This window comes from Saccopteryx bilineata, chromosome 1 (genome assembly GCF_036850765.1).
Source record: "Saccopteryx bilineata isolate mSacBil1 chromosome 1, mSacBil1_pri_phased_curated, whole genome shotgun sequence".
Taxonomy (NCBI): domain Eukaryota; kingdom Metazoa; phylum Chordata; class Mammalia; order Chiroptera; family Emballonuridae; genus Saccopteryx; species Saccopteryx bilineata.
Genome location: NC_089490.1, coordinates 393239964 through 393259101, shown reverse-complemented (window position 1 = coordinate 393259101; position 19138 = coordinate 393239964). Strand labels below are relative to the sequence as shown.

The 19138-nt window shown below is 40.8% G+C and overlaps 1 protein-coding gene across 1 annotated transcript; it reads left to right on the top strand.

Moving 5' to 3' along the window:
* Positions 1–4973: 4973 nt before the first annotated feature.
* On the top strand, positions 4974–11297 carry LOC136320856 (olfactory receptor 5B21-like). The gene is made up of 2 exons (XM_066253996.1): positions 4974–5102; positions 10326–11297. The coding sequence occupies exon 2, from the start codon at positions 10347–10349 to the stop codon at positions 11295–11297; it is 951 nt and encodes a 316-aa protein (XP_066110093.1). The 5' UTR covers positions 4974–5102; positions 10326–10346.
* The last annotated feature ends 7841 nt before the right edge of the window (positions 11298–19138 follow it).

Here is a 19138-nt window from a genome sequence, read left to right as displayed (position 1 = left end):
AAGAAGTCAACTTTGCTTCCCTCTCAAGCATTTCCACGGAGACTGTGAAACTGTAGCAGGCTCTTAGCTGTTTGGGGGATGATTTCAGAAATCTTTTCTAAGGCTCAGGATGAAAGCTGATGAAACTGGAAATGCAGCGTGATTAGGAGAAGAGCTTGAGTTTGAGCTCATAATCATCCTTTGCAGCAATGTATTGACAAAATAATGCTCAAGAGTGAATGATTTCCATGCTTCAGGAAATCCATCCATTTTGCTGTTTCCCAGAGATAGAAAACAGCTAACCTGGGTTAATGAAGCTGAGTCACAGAGGGAAAAAAAAGTTCAGGAAGCTTCCAATGCAGTAATATTCACTGCCTATCCTTGACCCAACCATAATTCAAAGAAATTCCCAGGAAAATTCTTATCATCATTGTCACTTTCATTAGTATGCTAGAGTTGCCATAACGAGTACCAGAGAGGGCAGCTGAAACAACAGAAGTTTATTTTCTCACACCTCTGGAAGCTGGAGGTCCACGATCAAGGTGTCGTCGCGTTTGGTTTCTCCTGAAGTCTCTCTCTCTGGCTTACTGATGGCCGCTGTCTTGCTGTGTGTTCACCTGGACTTTTCTCAGGGTGCCTCTCTAGTATCCCTTCCTCTTATTATCAAGGACACCAGTCCTGTCAGATGAAGGTCCTATCCTATGACTTAATTTAACCTTAATTGCCCATTTGAAGACCCCATCTCTAAATCCAGACACAATGGGGCGAAGAGGGCTTCACATATGAATTCTGTTGGGGACACAGTTTAGTCCAAACCTTAAAGAATTACAATCCAATTACTTAAAAGAATGCAGTGACAAAGATATAATTCTACATCTGATCACCAGCTAGGTGGTTTCATTTGGATAGCTTATCCTTAACTCATCACATTTCATTATATACACAGGTGATTAAAAAAAATAATCCCAGAGCTACTGTTAGACATGTAAATACACACCCTACTAAATATTTAATGTTCTCAAGCTTGTGCAACTAGAGAATGGTTTTGAGGCCGGTGACCTCACTGTCTGTCTTCCGGTCTGTCTAGACGAGAGCCTGACCTTGCTGGGGTACAATGCCCCCTTTCTGTCCTCCTTTCCAGCCACTTCCTTTCATTCAGTGATGACAGTCCCTTTACTCTGATCTCTTCTAGATCGAAGTCTAATTTGGCAAGTAAGTGTCTAGACTTTGATCACTGCACCTGTTGCTGTTATTTTAACTGATGCACCTTAAGTTTTATGTTCTCATATCTTTCTCTGAAGGATGCAAATTCATTCTTCTCCAAAATAATCATTTAAAAAAATATATATATATATATGAGCAGTCATAGACATGAGTTGCTGAGGAGCGAGTAAGGAATGGTATAAAGAACAGGGACTAATTGCTGTTGTAAGATCTCAGAAAAGGAGGTAAAGATGGGATCAACAGTATAGATGGAGGGGGCAGGAAAAGAAGAGGAAAGTTCCTGAGACAGAAAGGTAGAAGAAGAGCAGAGACATTTAAATGGAGAGGTGGAGGGGAAGTTGACATTACATGGTCCCAACCTTAGTGAAGGAGATGATATCACTCACGGAGAATGCAGACACCTGAATGGGGCTGAGAGGTCAACAGAAGTTCAGGAAGTTCTGGGGAAATTGATGAATAGAAACAGGTCAGGAATCTTAGACTCACAGGTTTTAATTAGGCCACTCATCAGCTGGGTGGCTTTCGACAGATCACTTCCCCTCTGTGAATCTCGGTTTATTCCTTGATCAAATGAAATATTTACAAAACAACACATACTTATACAGTCCTTTACATTTACTATGTAACTCTCACAACAATGGAGTGCAGAGTCTAAGTGCTTTGTATGAGCCTGCCAGGCTCTGGGAGAGCTGGGATCTAAATCCATGCATCAGGCCCTGGGAACTGGACTTGTCATCTGTGGGCTAGGGTGTCCTGTGCATCTTAACACCTGGTGATCTCTTATGTCTTAAAAGGTGCTGACATCTGACTTGTCCGTGAAACCAACATTTTCGACAGACTTGTAGCTTCCTGATGCCTCTTCTAAGTCCAAAGCTATGAACTTACTGCTCAGCGCCTGAGAGGAAAACAAGCTCTCCGTTTCCTCAGCACCACAGGAAATAGCTCACCACATGGAAGGCTTGAGATGACCACTAGGTGGCAGCATTAACTCGAGGATGGATGGACAGAAACTGACATCTGGCTTTGAACTAAAAGTCAGAATTGGCCTTGCTCTTCTCCTTTCTTTATTTTTCTAAACCCTCAACGTATACCTACCCATTCGAAGGTAGAGTCACTACTTGATTTTGGAAGATCAACAGTGAAGGAGTAAGAGAAGTTAAAGCGGAAGTTTTCCCTTAGGAATGAAGAGCTCTGGGGAAGGAAAAGAAAAGATAAATTCAGTGCCATGAGGAACTGATGAGGCTCGAAGAGACTAAGGATTGATGGAAGTTACCCATTCAGTACCGATTCTAGGTCACTCGCTGAAGTTCAGGACCATTTCACATCACCATATTAGTAGTCTTCATAGGCTGTTTAATTTTCTAGAATGTTATACACTGATGGAGGAGAACACTAAATTATTTCATAGGGCCATATATGTTTTGACTAGTTTACCTCAATTGTTAGAGTTTTGAAGCTACAAGTGAAGTTTTCTCTTCTTTCTTCTCTTCCTCCTTCCCCTTTCCACTTTTCTCTCCTTCTCCTCCATGTTTTTTTCTTCTCTTCTTTTTCTTTTTTTCTTTTCTCCTCCTCTTTCTCTCCCTCTTCCTCTCTTTAGTTTTTCCCATAGTTGTGGTATTGATCCACTACAATAACGAGGAGGAAATCTAGTCTTAGGGGTCAGGGTATTAGTTACTACAAAATTCCAACAGTGGTACAAAATCATCCTTGGCCTTTTATCACCTAGCTGGGCACCTGCTTGTCCTCTTCTTATTTTTTCTTTTATTAAAAAAAAATATTATAACAGAAAATTCTTCCATGAAAATAGTTTCATAAAAGGAAAAAAAATTAAAGGTAAACAAGCTTCACTTTTATAGCTGACTTTGCTGGAACATGCCTTTGTGAGTCTCCATGGGAAAGTGAACTCTTTTCCAGATTCTGAGAGCATCCCTGCTTGTTTATATTGACTGGAGATTGTAGGAGCAGTAAGGCACAGTGAAGAAGTATATAGACATTGAATCAGACTTGAGTATCTTCTTACTTTCTGGAACTATAAGATGCTCCAGGGTCTTTTTGTTTTGTTTTTGGTATATTTCCTGCCTTAGTCCTAGAATCAGTTATTTCTCCAAGGATCCCTGGTCCTTTCTTTCTCTTTCTTTCTTTCTTTCTTTCTTTCTTTCTTTCTTTCTTTCTTTCTTTCTCTCTCTCTCTCTCTCTCTCTCTCCTTCTTTCCTTACTTCTTCCTTCCCTCCCTCCTTCCCTCCCTCCCTCCCTCCCTCCCTCCCTCCCTCCCTCCCTCCTTCCCTCTCTCTCTTTCTTGTTCTTTCTCTCTCTCTCTCTCTCTCTCTCTCTTTCTTTCTTTCTTTCTTTTTCTTTTGTGAGAGGAGGGGAGACAAAGACAGAATCTTGCATGCACCTGGACCAGGATCCACCCCACAAGCCCACAAGGGGGCGATTCTCTGCCCATATTGGGCCCTTGCTCCATTGCTATCCATGCCTTTTTTTTTTTTTTTTTTTGAGTCCGAGGCAGAGGCCATGGATCCATCCTCAGAGCCTGGGGCCATCTGACTCTAATAGAGCCACTTCTGCAGGAGGGGAGGAGGAGGAGGAGAAAGAGGAGGAGGAGGAAGAGGAGGAGGAGGAGAGAGAGAGAAGAGAGAGAGAGAGAGAGAGAGAGAGAGAGAGAGAGAAAGAAAGAGAGAAGTGAGAAGAGGAGGAGTGGGGAAGCAGGTGGGTGCTTCTCCTATGTGACCTGGCCGGGAATCAAACTTGGGTTATCCAAATACCGGGTGACACTCTACCACTGAGTCATCTGGCCAGGACCTCTTTCTATTGCTGGGTGTTAGGTATATATGGAAGTTTTCACATCTGTAAAATCGAGAGGATAATACATTTTGTGCAGAGTTGTGTGAACATAAGTTAACTAACACACACATAGTACCCAATGAGAGCCTGAAATATAGGAGGCCGCCAGTATGTGATACTTCAGTAGAGGCTGAAATAGAATCTTTTGCTTTCTGTAAGCTCCATGTTAAAACAAAGTCATTTAAAACCAAGTTGATTGGGATAGATGGTGATGGAGGGAAACTTGCCTTGGGGTGGTGAACACAGTGCAGTGTACAGATGATGTGTCATAGAATGGTACAGCTAAAACCTGTGTGATTATATTAATTAATGTCTCTTCAACACATTCCATTTAAAAAATACAAAATTAATTTTTTTTAGAAATTGGAAATTTTTTTCCCCTGAAACTGTTTTGATTCACAAAACTCCTAGGAACTTGGGTTCTTTCATCAGAAAACTGGGTTCAGGCAAAATGGAGAGTCTAATGTTTATCATCTACATTTGGCATTGAAAAATGTCTTCCCATTTAATTGTAGAGAACCAGCTAGATCCCAAAACTCACAGGAAATCTTCTCTGGACTGAATGGGGGTGATTGGACCCTCTCGCTCCTTTGAAGGCATTATTGATAGAACCTGATCATCAATCATTTTAGCCTTAAGAGTGGGCTCCCTCTGAGCCTTTCAGGCTCTTCCATGACATAAGAATGTTTTATTCCCTCAGGAAAGCACTCCTTCAATTTGATTGCTTGTTTGACTCTCACTGAACCTTGGGTCACCTTGGGGTTGCAACTTTAGGGACCTTCCCTCCAGAGGATCCCAAAGCTACATAGATGCCAGCTCCTGGCTGACCCGAGCCTTCTCAGAATTTCAAACCATTCACTCAGGCTCTGCAGTCTCCTGCAACAGCAGCTGAGATGCCCGCACATTTTTACCACACGGCCTCAGGAAATCTTTTACTCTTTGAAAACTGAGATCCTCAGAGACCAAACAGCTTTCTTTTTCTTTTTCAGACTTCAAAAATCTAGTAGTTGAAGGCAGCTCTAAATTGAGATCTCTCACAATTCCCGAGGAACCAGGTTTGTTTTCCTTGATCTTTCTTTAAAGAAGCATTCTTCACACTGTGGGTAGAAATCATGGGTTTGTCTAGGAGGAAAGGGCTCAGAAATAGGGATAAAAATGACTTGATTCCATTTTCTCTCTCCTCTTCCACATCTCATAACAACAACAACAACAATGACAAAATTGAAATAGAGTGAGCCCCCCCCCAGGTGATTTCGGGTTACATTTTCTTAAACAGAAAGGGACATAGTCATTGCTAGATAGAATGTTGCTACCAACTGGTGTTAACAAAATCCAGGAACCAAGTCCATATGATCAACCAACAGCTAAATAATAAGATAAATAAATTAGATTGTGTTGAGAGCCTACCATAGACCACATAGTGGCTTGACTTTGTTCATAGTTTGCCTTACTAATCCTCTGTTGATGAAAAGAAAGTGACTTGTTGATAGTCCCACAGCTAGGAAGCATCGAACCATTATTCTAACTCAACTGTTGAACTTCTAGTCTGTTCACCCATTAACAAATATTTAAAAGCCTCCTATGTGCCTGGCACTAGTCTAGGCCATGAATACTGATTCACAAAGCAGTGACAGACCTTGTTTCTTTCTTTGTGGAATTTGGTCTAATAGTTTCCTATTGAGAGTCTTCTTTGGAACTCTCCAAGTGGGATGTGATGGCTGGTGATGATGGTGGTGGGTTGGGGTGGACAGTAATTCTTCAAATCCCTTCAGAAACAACTTGATAAAACTTTTATTTTTATACTTTCTTGGTGGCTTGGACTTCTATAAGCCTTTAAGTGTTCATGCTTTCAATTTTCAACACAGTTTCTCATTTGATGTTAAATTAAGTGACCTACCATGTGTTATCTTTACATAGTTTCTAAAATGTCTCTACTCTTCCAAGGCTCCTTGTGATCTTTCTGTTCAGCCTATGCAGCACAGAGTGGCCTTGGTAGGGCTGGGTGAGTGTGGAGGAGCATAGTCCAACAGTTAATATCCAGGAGCAGAAGCAACAAGGTTTGGGGTATGGTGTTGCAACCCTTAAGGGATGGTGGTGAGGGGTAAAAAAAGACTTTAATGTCTGCATGGTTCCAGATTTCTCTCTGCTGCTCTGGATCTAGATGCATTTATTAACCATGACCACTATGTATAATGGAAATGGTTGTACATTAAGAGGACATAGACAATGCCCTGGATATTAACTGTTGATGTAGGAAGTGGGCATTCTGGGGCAGTTTAACATAGGAAGTCTGGGATAACTGTTAGAAGTCAGACTTACTGCTATAATTGGGTGGTCAGTATGAACCAAGGCAATTGATCGTATAAATATTTTTTTTTTAAATCTTTTTTTTTTCTTTATTCATTTTTAATAATAATTTTTTTTTTTTTTGCATTTTTCTGAAGTTGGAAACAGGGAGAGACAGTCAGACAGACTCCCGCATGCGCCCGACCGGGATCCACCCGGCAAGCCCACCACGGGGCGACGCTCTGCCCACCAGGGGGCGATGCTCTGCCCATCCTGGGCGTCGCCATGTTGCGACCAGAGCCACTCTAGCGCCTGGCGCAGAGGCCACAGAGCCATCCCCAGCGCCCGGGCCATCTTTGCTCCAATGGAGCCTCGGCTGCGGGAGGGGAAGAGAGAGACAGAGAGGAAGGCGCGGCGGAGGGGTAGAGAAGCAAATGGGCGCTTCTCCTGTGTGCCCTGGCCGGGAATCGAACCCGGGTCCTCCGCACGCTAGGCCGACGCTCTACCGCTGAGCCAACCGGCCAGGGCTTTATTCATTTTTAAAGAGGAGAGAGAGAGGGAGAGAGAGAGAGAGAGAGAAGGCGGGAGGAGCTGGAAGCATCAACTCCCATATGTGCCTTGACCAGGCAAGCCCAGGGTTTTGAACCAGCGACCTCAGCATTTCCAGGTCGATGCGTTATCCACTGCGCCACCACAGGTCAGGCCGGATAAATATTTTGAGAAGGTGTTTTGGAATAGATTTTAGAATCCATGCCAAGTCAGCTGCCTTTCATTCTTGGAGTTTTCCCAGGTTGTTTATTTTACCCTGTGCTGGGGAAAAGGTTGGTTTATGAGGCAGGAGGATGACTATGTCTTCATTTGAAGAACCACACTACTTGGCGAAGAGTTTTCCTTTCTTGATCCCCCCCACCACCACCACCAATGAGCAGCAATATTTGGCTGACACTCTAGACCTTGAACTAACTATTTTATCTCGCATTGATATAAAATATATGTGTATGCTGTAAAATATATTATATAAAATATGTAACTCGTGGGATTGTGATTACATGAAAAAGTGAAAACACAGGCTTATAAACTCTAGAATTCTGGTTCTCAACCAGAGACTATGTTGTTGCCGTCTTCCAACCCTGCCTCAGGGAACATTTGCTAGTGCCTTTAGACCATGTTGGTTGTCACACTGGAGAAAGGAGGTGTTACTGACATCTAGTGGGTAAAGGCCAGGGACACAGCTAAATACCCTACAATGCACAGGACAGTTTCTCTCAGTCCCCCACCCACCTCCAACCAAAGAACTGTTCATCTGTAAAGTCAATAGAGCCGAAGCTGGAAATTCTGCCTGTAACTTTGCATAGATATTGCAATTAAGTAATTGTGTGATTTAAATGCATACCATTACTTTCTAATAGGTAAGATCAGGAAACTGTCACAGTTTATAGGATACTATGTCTATTAAATTAGAGAGTAATGCAGGCACGGGCCAAAAGTAAAAAAAAAAAAAAAAATCAAAAGAACTGGGTAAATGTAACAGAAAGTCCTGCTGGTTGGAAGTTATTTGATACATTATTGAATGAAAATCTACCAAAAAGCAAAAAGCAGATATAAAATATAAAAATTCTAGGCATTTCTCTTATAGAAAAAGAGAGGTATAATGAGGCATGCCCAAAGGTATTCACTGGAGCATTGTTTTCAAGGTGAAACATTGGGAAGGAGCAGCAGACTATCCCTGGTCCTGACCAAGAGTGGTTCACAAGCTGGCTGAGCCAGTTCCTAGGACACCAGCCACAATACTTGTGTGGGTAACCACTGCCCTGGCAGGACAAGCTGCGCTGCCTTCCCCTTTGGGAGGGAGGGTATAAAAAAGGCTTCTTACCAATTTGATGACTGCAGTTGCTGTCTAACGTGAGCCAAGGTCAAGCAGAACTGAAGCTTTCTTTCCCTTCTAGTCCCTTGTCTCTCCCTTTCTCTTTTTTGTCCACACCTCTCCTCTCTTCCCTGGTCTTGACTTGTTTCCATCCACTCTGCAATTAGGGACAGGAAGGGCCTGCAAACACCTCAGGCTGAGGAAAAACAATAAGAGAGAGACAGTGCCCTAGAAGTAGGACACCAGCCTTTCTCCAGGCCTCTCATCCCCGGTCTCACTTTATTTCTGAACGTTTTTCATACCACAAGTCTAAGCTAATATTTTGGCAGGGGACATGGATCCAGCTAGACAAGAGAGCAATCAGCTGTTTGTAGTAGAGATAGCATGGAAAATTGTTTAAGCCCTTTGCTGTTGATATTCTAGTCCATTCACCAAATATTTATATATGTATGTAAGGGGCCATGGTGGGCTGGATGGGCAGTCTCTGCCCCAACGGGCTTAGGGCCCATTAAAAGAAGTTAGGTGGTTATACAACACATTGTGTGATAATCAACCAAGACTCAAGTGCTTTGAGAGAGCAGAGAAGGGAGGACTTAACTATAACCAGGAACAATAGCAAAGACTTCTGATAGGAGGTGGAAATACATCCCTCTCCATGTAAATATACTAAGAGTAATTTCAATCAAGTTATTGTTGAAAGATAAAGACATTAAATGTTATAGTCAGAACTCTGGGTTTAATATCAGACAGACCAAAGCTGTAATTCCACTCTCAGCATTTACCAGTTATGTGACTTTGGACAGTAGTTATTTTATTTTTATTATCATTATTATGTTACAGTAATACCTCTCCAGTCCCTACTGGAAAGCTACTACATTTTAGGAGCTGAGAGTGGCCAGAAAAAGGAGACCAAGATTGACAGCTAGAAATAATCTAATAAGAAAGCAAAGGGTGCTGTTTGCATGTTTTAGACAATGGGGCACTGTTTATGAAGGTGACAAATTGGAAAAGATGGAGGGGAGCATTTTCATTTGTACAGTTACTCCTTGCATAAAATGAGGAAAATAATAGAATCAACCCCAAGGTTTGGTGTGAGAATTAAATGAGTTAACCACAAGTAAAGCCCTTGGACCAGTGCCTGGGGTATAGTGAGCCATTATTATGATTAAGACCATATAATTATATGTGTATAGAAAATGTCAGGAAATCTCCATGCAGGCTATATTCTTTGGAGTGAAACAAGCAGATAAGGAATGAGGAAAAAATTCACGCTCTGAGTACATGGGCTTTGGATTCCAAGATATAAAGGTGAGAACCTTAATTCTGACCTCTATCAATTAGGTTATTGTGGTCAATATTAATCTCCCCAAGCCTTAATTTTCTCATCTATAAAATGGGCATAACAATATCTTCTAACGGGATTAAAAGCTGTCATATAACAGAAGGGTCTAGCATGTACCTTACACACAGTACATTCTCAACATATATATTAATTTCCTCTTTTTATACTGTCAGGGCCCAGGGCAGGGTGCCCCAAGATATCCTACAATGGCTTATTGATTATTTCAAACTAAAGTGATTTGAGAAGGAGCAGGAACAGGAGGAACTCTCTCTGACTTTCTTCTGTCTCTCTAAATGAAGAGAATAACTTTCTGTGTGATAGATGACCTCTCTGCTCCTGAGGTTTGAGGCACAACCTGATCACAAGTATTTGAAAAATCCAGAGTCATTCAAAAAAGTCTGTATAAACACACCTCATGGCTTTTACTAATTTACTACCTAAGCCCAAACCTCGCCTAGATTTCTTTCTAATGAGCACTAACTGTCTTGTCAATTTCTCACAAATTTATTGTCCCTTTCTCCAAAAAAAAGTGCAAAAAGGTGCCTGGTTTGACCATTTCTTTGAGCCTCATTTTGTGATCTGATTGTCATATTGTAATTCTTCCATGGGCATGTATTAAATCAGTTTTTCTCCTGTTAATCTAGTCCTGCATCAATGAAATAATTTTACTATTGGCCCAGGAGTAAGACCTGAAGAAGGGTGGAATTTTCCCCCTTCCTGACAATAACATCCCAACATTCTTCTTATGCATCTGAGTTTCATTGTCTGCTCTTCTTTAATCAGCAGGGCACATTCGAGTTGACCTCCATGGAGAATAACACAGACGTGACAGAGTTCATCCTCTTGGGGTTAACAGACGACCCCAATCTTCAGGTTCCCCTCCTCCTGGTATTTCTGTTCATCTACCTCATCACTCTGGTTGGGAATGGGGGGATGATAGTGATCATCCACTCAGACTCCCGCCTCCACACTCCAATGTACTTCTTCCTCAGCAACCTGTCCTTTGTAGACCTGGGTTACTCATCTGCCATAGCTCCTAAGACAGTGGCTGGATTGTACTCAGGGAACAAAGTCATCTCCTACAACGGATGCACTGCTCAGTTATTTTTCTTTGTGGGTTTTGCCACCGTCGAGTGCTACCTCCTGGCCTCCATGGCCTACGACTGCCACGCCGCCATCTGCAGGCCTCTTCATTACACCAGCACCATGACAACGGGTGTGTGTGCCCTCCTGACGACTGGCTCCTCTGTCTGTGGCTTCCTCAATGCCTCCATTCACACGGCAGACATCTTTAGGCTCTCCTTCTGTAGTTCTAATAAAATTAATCACTTTTTCTGTGACATTCCCCCACTCTTGGCTCTCTCATGCTCCAACACACGCCTCAGCAAGTTGCTTGTCTGCTGTGTCGTTGGCTTCAATGTCTTTTTCACTCTCCTGGTTATCCTCATCTCTTACCTCTTCATATATATCAGCATCCAAAGGATACGTTCTGCTGAAGGACGGAAGAAAGCCTTCTCCATGTGTATGTCCCATCTCATGTCAGTGTCCATATTCTATGGCTCAGTCATCTTCATGTACATACAGCCCAGTTCCAGCCAGTTCAGGGACTCAGACAGAATAGCGTCTATTTTCTACACTGTGGTGATTCCCATGCTGAACCCCTTCATCTACAGCCTTCGGAACAAAGAAGTGAAAAGTGCTCTCTGGAGAACACTCAACACACTTTATCCCCAGTCTTTTGGTGTGAGAAGGAAGTAGTCAAGTAACAAGGGGATAAACCTTCCCTCAGACTTGGATGTCCTCACAACTTTTGAGGTTTGGCAGATTTCAGTTCTTTCTTTTCCAAAAACAGTGGTTACTTCTGCTATGAGGAAAACATTGTAAAAGCAGCACTTTGAAATGTCCCACTCAGAAAGGCCATCTTAGTTTTGGTTAATGACAATGTGGAACATTTACATCCTTCTTGCACTTGTTTTTTGACTTGATTTAAAGCAAGAAATGAAAACAGGCATTGAATGAACTTAATTTCTCCCTGCCTATTTTTAATGGGAAAAAAGCTGTCCACACACTATTAAAATTTGCTGTCGGGCTCACATCTTCTTTGTTTAATATTTATCAGCTGGAATGCATGGTGTGATATATTTCATTTCTTTGGCCCCTGGGTTTGAAAGTAAAATTTCTAATGCTGACAAAATGTTTCAACATTTTAATAATGTCTTAGAGCAGGTTGTAATTTAAAGAACAGAGCACTAGACTAAGGGTCAGGTGACCCAATATTAAATCCTCCCAACCCCCCCACCTCTGTGCCCACCCACATACCACCCTCACTCATCAGTTGTGCATTGCTGCATTCTCCATCCCCTCCCACTAAAGTGTTGAGACAACCTTGATAGAAAACAATAAGCCTCCTTGTGTATGTGACAGTTGCAGCAGATAAATTGTTTAAACTGCAACCAGAATAAACATACATTTCTTTAAAGAGACTGTACTCTCCTCTATGCTTTTGTCCTTTTTGTAACATAATTACCAAAACTTGCACAGAAGGTTTGGAGAAACAGAGCATTTTTTCCCTGAAGGTCTATGAAAGAAAATATATTTATTTTCTGAATTAAATGCTTGCATTTCTCAGCACCCTTAAGTTGGGTGTCTATTTGAATACACATAAGAACGCTCTGCACCCTCTTTGCTTCTGTTTTTTCAATAATTCAGTTCACTTCTGGATCCCTGTTGCTTTCAGATGTTCTGTAATTAGATGCTCCAAGAATAGAAAAGCCTGTGGGAATTGACTTCTTAAGATAGGAATTGCACTTTGACGCACAGAGCCAGTCCACCTTCAGGTCTTGTTTCATGTGCCAGAGGGTGTGAGCGAATGAGTGTGTGTGGGAAGGGAATGAAGATTAATTTTACTTCTCACATATCAACTGCTTCATGGTGTTGTTTTGTTTTGTTTACAATTAGTCTAAGCCACCCCATATTTCATGATTTCAAGATCACACACACAAAATGAATATTTATTTTAACTGTGAAAAACAGACATCTTGGTGGGCTAACTCAAGGAAATCAATTTTGGGATGACCAAATTCATTATGCATTAGAACAGCCTCTGAGAAGGATTAACCATGAGACTTGTGGAGAGAAGAGCAAAGAAAGAGAAAGAATTTTGGACCATGAGGCTGACCTATAGAATAAGCTTTCTCTGGCATATGGTCACAAATGTCCTAAGAGATCAGGAGCTTCTGGATCCCCGGGCATGACAGCCTAGAGCTGCCTCATCCCTTTTCCTGCCTCCACTTTCTCAGTGGGGCCCATCCAGCAACACACATAGAACAGCCTTTAAAGGCCAGGATCTACTTCACATAGGAGTCTGCCTCAATGACATAGAGAAGTTACAAAGCTCCAGGGTGCCCCAATATGAAATTTTGGAAGCAACTATCCAAGTGTGGAGTACATTCTAATCTCAGCATAGTTTCTTTTCCTATTTGGTTGAGATAATTGACTTCTTTTCCTCCTCCTCTTGCTCTTCCCTTTCTACTTCCTTCTTCCTCTTTTGTTCCTCCTCCTTTTCCTCTTCCTTTCCTTTTCAATCTCTATCTTCAGCCTAAACAAGAACTTTCCTTACCACTAAGCTTAGGTTCCTATGAAAAATTAAACTCTATCGCAGTGATAGTCAACCTGGTCCCTACCGCCCACTAGTGGGCATTCCAGCTTTCATGGTGGGTGGTAGCAGAGCAACCAAAGCATAAATAAAAAGATAGATTTAACTATAGTAAGTTGTTTTATAAAGATTTATTCTGCCAAACAGCGAAAATCCTACATAAAGTACTTGGTAAGCAATTATTATTATATGCTTTAACTTGCTGTAACTCTGCTTTATAAATTTTATAAAGTAAAGTTACTTCCCTACTTTATAAATCACCATTACTGTGGAACCGGTGGGTGGTTAGAAAATTTTACTACTAACAGAGATACAATAGTGAGCGGTTGGTATAAAAAAGTTGACTACCCCTGGTCTATCATATGTATATTATAATTGTGACAATTACATAGTAATGTGTGTTTCTGAGAGTGTTTCTTTCTGCCTCTTTTAATTTAGGCAGAAAAGTATGTGGATCTTTTAAGCGTTAAAGGCCCAATGACTACATATTTCTCTGTTCTGTTGAAGTTGTCACAAAGTCGTGTTACAGACGCCTGCAAATGTGTGTATCAGAGCTGGGTAAAAATCCTTATTCTTTGTATCAGTTGTGTGACCTTAAACAATCATTTAATCTTTTTCAGCCCAACATACAGAACAAACTGTGACGATACAGGAAATAAAGTACGTGAACAAGTTTGTCATAATGGCCACATATTTGATACAGCTGAGATTTCTGCAGTAGGCTCACTTATCTGTCCCTGTCCTTATCACTTCCGGCCCCTGAGGGCCCTCACTCTCTCTACCCTATCCAAGTCCAAGCCTTTATTTTCATCAGTTGTTTAACTGCCTTTCCTTTGACCTCCTAGGTCTACAGCAGACACATTTCAAGCTGACATTACAGAAGGATCCATTTACAGAAGCTACTCAAAAGGAGACATCTTGTCACCAGCAAGACATCAATTTGCACAATACACATCACTGTGGGGAACTTTTTCACTTCCACATGGGAAATCTGTCAAATGCAGACAGAATGCCCATTTGGCTATTAACAATACCCACCATCTCCCTGCAGGAATGGTCTGATGAATGAGAGACACTGTGAGTCAGGCCCCTAGATCAAGATAATGTATGTAGTAAGAGCATAGGAAGACTTCCTTCCTTAAATGTCCAAAAACAGAATGGGAAAAACACATAACTCAAGACAATTATTTATATGAGGATAGATAATCCTTTGGAAAAGGATTAGTATTTTTTTTTAAAGATTTTATTTATTCATTATAGAGAGGGGAGAGAGAGAAGGAGGGAGGAGCAGAAAGCATCAACTCCCATATGTGCCTTGACCAGGCAAGCTCAGGGTTTTGAACCGGCAACCTCAGCGTTTCCAGGTTGATGCTTTATCCACTGCACCACTACAGGTCAGGCCCAAGGATTAGTATTTAAATTACTCTGAATAAGAGGCTGTCTTTGTGCATTAGATGATTTGTTTAGGTTTATGTATAAGAAAAGAAAAATTAAAATATTAGGAGTTCTTGACAACTGAAGCTAGCATTACAGATTCATAACTCTCTAGCCTTCAAAGAGTTTTTAAAAATAATCTAAACCAACCCTCTCATTTTACAGTAGAAAACCCTTGCTCCCACAGTTTCACTTACTTAAACTCACTACCAAATATTATCTTTTACTCATCCTTTAAGTTCTAGAAATTTATTGATGTGTCAAAATACATTTTTTTTGTATTTTTACTTTCATTTGCTCACCATGAGACAGATTTCTGTGCTTTAATTTTTCAGTTGAAGAAACTAAAGCTTTGAGAAGTTCTCTTGCCTGCCTACTATTAACAAGACCCAAGATGTGAACATTGCCTTCCCTGTAAAATTCTCTGAGAAAAGAAAAGTAACCTTATGTTATAGTAAATTTCAATAGAGTACTTATTCGATATATAAATCATTTACAGACACTCTTTCATGATAAGTTCCTGCTATATGGAAAGGCGCTTTAGATAATACAAATATAAGACTTTGAGATGTAATTCTTACTTCAACAAAGCAAATCCTCCCGCATATATGGTGACTGGTGTAATGCATTTGGAGATTAATGATTCAGTGTTCAATAACTTTGTCAGCAGGGACTTTTCCTATACTCTATGGAATGTGAATGGATCACAGCACATTTGTTTTAGTCTTGGTAGTTGGTATCGGCTCTTTGAATGCTACAACCCACAGAGATAGCCAAGTTCCAGCTAGTGTGTACTGGGCACAAGCTGCAAGAAAGGCAGGCTGTGAGATCTGTGAAAAAAGCAGGCAACACATGACATTGTTCTTGCTTCAGAAGCAGCATGCAAGCTGTGCAGCAGAACAAGGCACATCTACGTAGGTGATAATTCAAGGCATTTGTGGTTATTGTCAAGTGTTTGAAATAGAAAATAATAATTAGAACTCTCAGAAATGAGAAAGATTCCTGGTAGAATTTGAGCCAGCTTTGAAGGGATATTGTAGAAAGAGCCTAGAATTCCAAGATAGGAGACTTAGTTTCTTGTCAGTTACCACCATTTATAAGACCGACATAAGCCATTTATCTTGGAGCCCATTTCCTCCTCATCAAAGTGGAGATAATAGCACTAGCTGCACCTTCCTGAAGGGTGTTATTAGGGTTAAATAAGATCATGGGTGGGAAAGCATTTTAAAAACTGTTAATGTTCTTTCTAAATAGTACAGCCATTGGTAATTACAAGCAGAGCTGAATGGGGAGCTCCTGACTATGAATGACCCACCTGAACCCAGCTTTGTTCACAAGACTGAACATCAGAGCACTTTCTGTTGGTAAGAAAAAAAAAAAAAGCAAACCCCTCAAAATGGGAGTAAATGACCAGCCAACTCCTCGGTCCATCATTTTGTGGACAAAAAAGAGACCACACGCTGACCCTGACAAACTCAGAGAAAGCCTGCAGGTGGCCTTGCAGAATCAGGAACCTAAAGTAGCCACACAGGCTGAGCTGAAATGAAAACTTTCTAATCAAGAGCAGTTCATGCTCGGTAGTCCTGTCCTAGGGGGTATTTTTCTCTAACAAAGGTCAATGCTTACCTTAATCGAGCCTGTTGGTTGTCTTTTGCATCGACAATAGGTACCTGACAATATGACTTTGAAATGTAAGGGTCATCTTCTTTTCCTGCCATCTCTTAGGGCAAGCATCCCACCAGAGCAAAGACCAACAAATCCCCTCATTTTATTGTTATCATGTTCATTGTTAACTATCTTATTCCTGCCTATGTAAAAGAAGTTTCAGTATATACATTTTTACTTTTTATCTAATCCCAGAGATTTCCCCATTTCACTTTCACCCACCTCCCTAATCTATCACCAATCAATTTCAGGTGACCCCCTTTATGTTCCCCTTTGATTCTAATGCATAAAATAAGTGGTGAAACCGCCATTTTCCAGAGCACTTTCTCAATCCGTTGAGACTTTGCTTCCCGTCAGTTGTCAACAATTTGGCTCAAATAAACTCATAAAAGTTTCTTACAGGTTTGGAAGTTTTTTATGTTGACAACCTCTATAGGCACTCAGGACTTTTTCCATCAAACTGAGAACAAATGTGTTCTTACAGAGAAAGAACACTTTTACAGAGAAACTTCTGTAGGATCTCATGACTCAGCTATCCAGATCCAAACCCCAGAATCTTATCTCCTCTTCATAACATGAAATTACTCAGTTGTTGGTTTGTGGGTTTTTTAAAACCAAATATGTGTGTTGGGGGTGGAGGTGGGGAATAAAATTGTTCTAGCATGTTTAACTAGCAAAAAGTTAATGACTACACGTGTGAGATACACACACACACACACACACAAAATGGTTTTTAAGAACTACCTACAAATTGCCAGGTGGTGGCACAGTGGATAGAGTGTTGGACTAGGATGTGGAAGACCCAGGTTTGAGACCCTGAGGTTGCCAGCTTGAGCGCGGGCTCATCTGGTTTGAGCAAAAGCTCACCAGCTTGGACCCAAGGTCGTTGGCTCAAGCAAGGGGTTACTTGGTCTGCTGAAGGCCTGCGGTCAGGGCACATATGAGAGGGCAATGAATAACTAAGGAACCGCAACAAAAAACTGATGATGATGCTTCTCATCTCTCTCCATTCCTGTCTGTCTGTCCCTATCTATCCCTCTCTCTGTCTCTGTAAAAAGAAAAAAAAAACTACCTAAAAATCAATTAGAAAAAGACAGATGACCCAGTAGAAAGTTGATTTAGCTCTAATTTGGGGTAATGGTGGTCAAAGCTGATGTGAATAAATATTTTGGTCATATATCTCAGTGCACACATACATTCATTTCTATAGGATACATATATCTTAAGGTGGAATAGCTGAATTGTAGGTTATATACATTTTCTACTTTAATAAATAATGTCACACTATTTTCCAAAGTGGTTGTATCAATTTATACTCCCATCAGCTGTGCATGAAAGTACCCACTGCCAACACTTGGTATTACTAGGCCTTTAAATGATGTCAATTTGGAGAGAGGTTAGTGTTTTTTATTATTGTTTTAACTTGCATATCCTTGATTATTGATGAAATTAAACACACCTTTGTGGGGATTTTTTTTTCACATCTTTTAGCCATTTTTCTATTGTTAGGTAAAAATAAAGAAAACCACAAATTGATCCAAACAGAATATATGGGAACAGGTACATATAGAGGCTTCTGTATGATGCTCGACTTGGATGGTGGATGTATTATATATTGCTGTTTGCTTTGTAATTATTATTAAATTCAACCTAGATGTTTATATATGTATATACATATATATATCACAATAACAATATTCTTAAAAGATAAATCAAACATAGGTACTATATTCAGACTTGATATAAATTTCTATTATGTACTTCCTGTATAAGATGTATTTCAGAATACAAATGTTAAAAAGAGATATAGCCAACCAGGCTCCTATATTTAAGAAGTTTATAGTATAAACTAGAGACAACACCTACATGTAAATAATTTTAATTCTATGTAGAAAACAATAAAAACCAACTGTGAGACATATAAAGTACTATGATAGAATACAGAAAGAATGGATCCTGGGATGGGGAATTAAAGGAGATAATATTTGTTCTGAACAAGAAGGATAGATTTACTGAAACAAAAAGGAAGCTATGCTGGTGCCCAACTAGTGGAGGATAATATCTTTCAGATTAAGATTTTCAAATTTGGCCCTGGCCAGCTTGCTCAGTGGTAGAGTATCAGCCCAGTATCTGGATGTCCTGGGTTCGATTCCTGGTCAGGGCACACAGGAGAAGCGACCATCTGCTTCTCTACTTCTACCCCTCCCCTTTCTCTTTCTCTCTTCCCCTCCTGCAGCCATGGCTCAATTGGTCCAAGCACATCAGCCTGGGCATTGAGGATGGCTCCATGGAGCTTCTGCCTCAGAAGCTAAAAATGACTTGGTTACAAGAATAGCCCCAGATGGGCAGAGCATTGGCTCCGGACAGGGGTTGGCAGGTGGATCCTGGTCAAGGCACATGAAGGAGTCTGCCTCTCTATCCCCCACCTTCACTAGGAAAAGAAATAAAAAAATATATTTTCAAATGTACAAATTCAAACACAGTAGGAAAGTCTGGATATCACACACAGGCCAGAGCTAAAGATGGAATCCCATCTGCTGTAGGAGAACATTTGGTACAGTTTTGCTTATGTACCTATGTTAAGGTAAAGCATTTGTTGCTTCCCCCACGTTGTTCAGCACTTTATATGTGAGCACATATTCTCCTAAAAAGTTATTTGAGCACCAGTTGCAGTAGACATTGGCCATTTTTTTTTTGATGTATTCAGAACTCATTTTCCTTTGTAAAGACATTATGACTTCCTTGAAGAATGATCTCATAATCATTGTGTTGATGGGAGAAGAATCCTGCGTGCCCACCCAAATCTATGGAAGCCCAGGCAAGGAGGACCTTTCTGTTTCCACCC

Coding starts and splice junctions, on each gene's coding strand:
- LOC136320856 (XM_066253996.1), top strand. CDS start 10,347: ATGGAGAATAACACAGACGTGACAGAGTTCATCCTCTTGGGGTTAACA.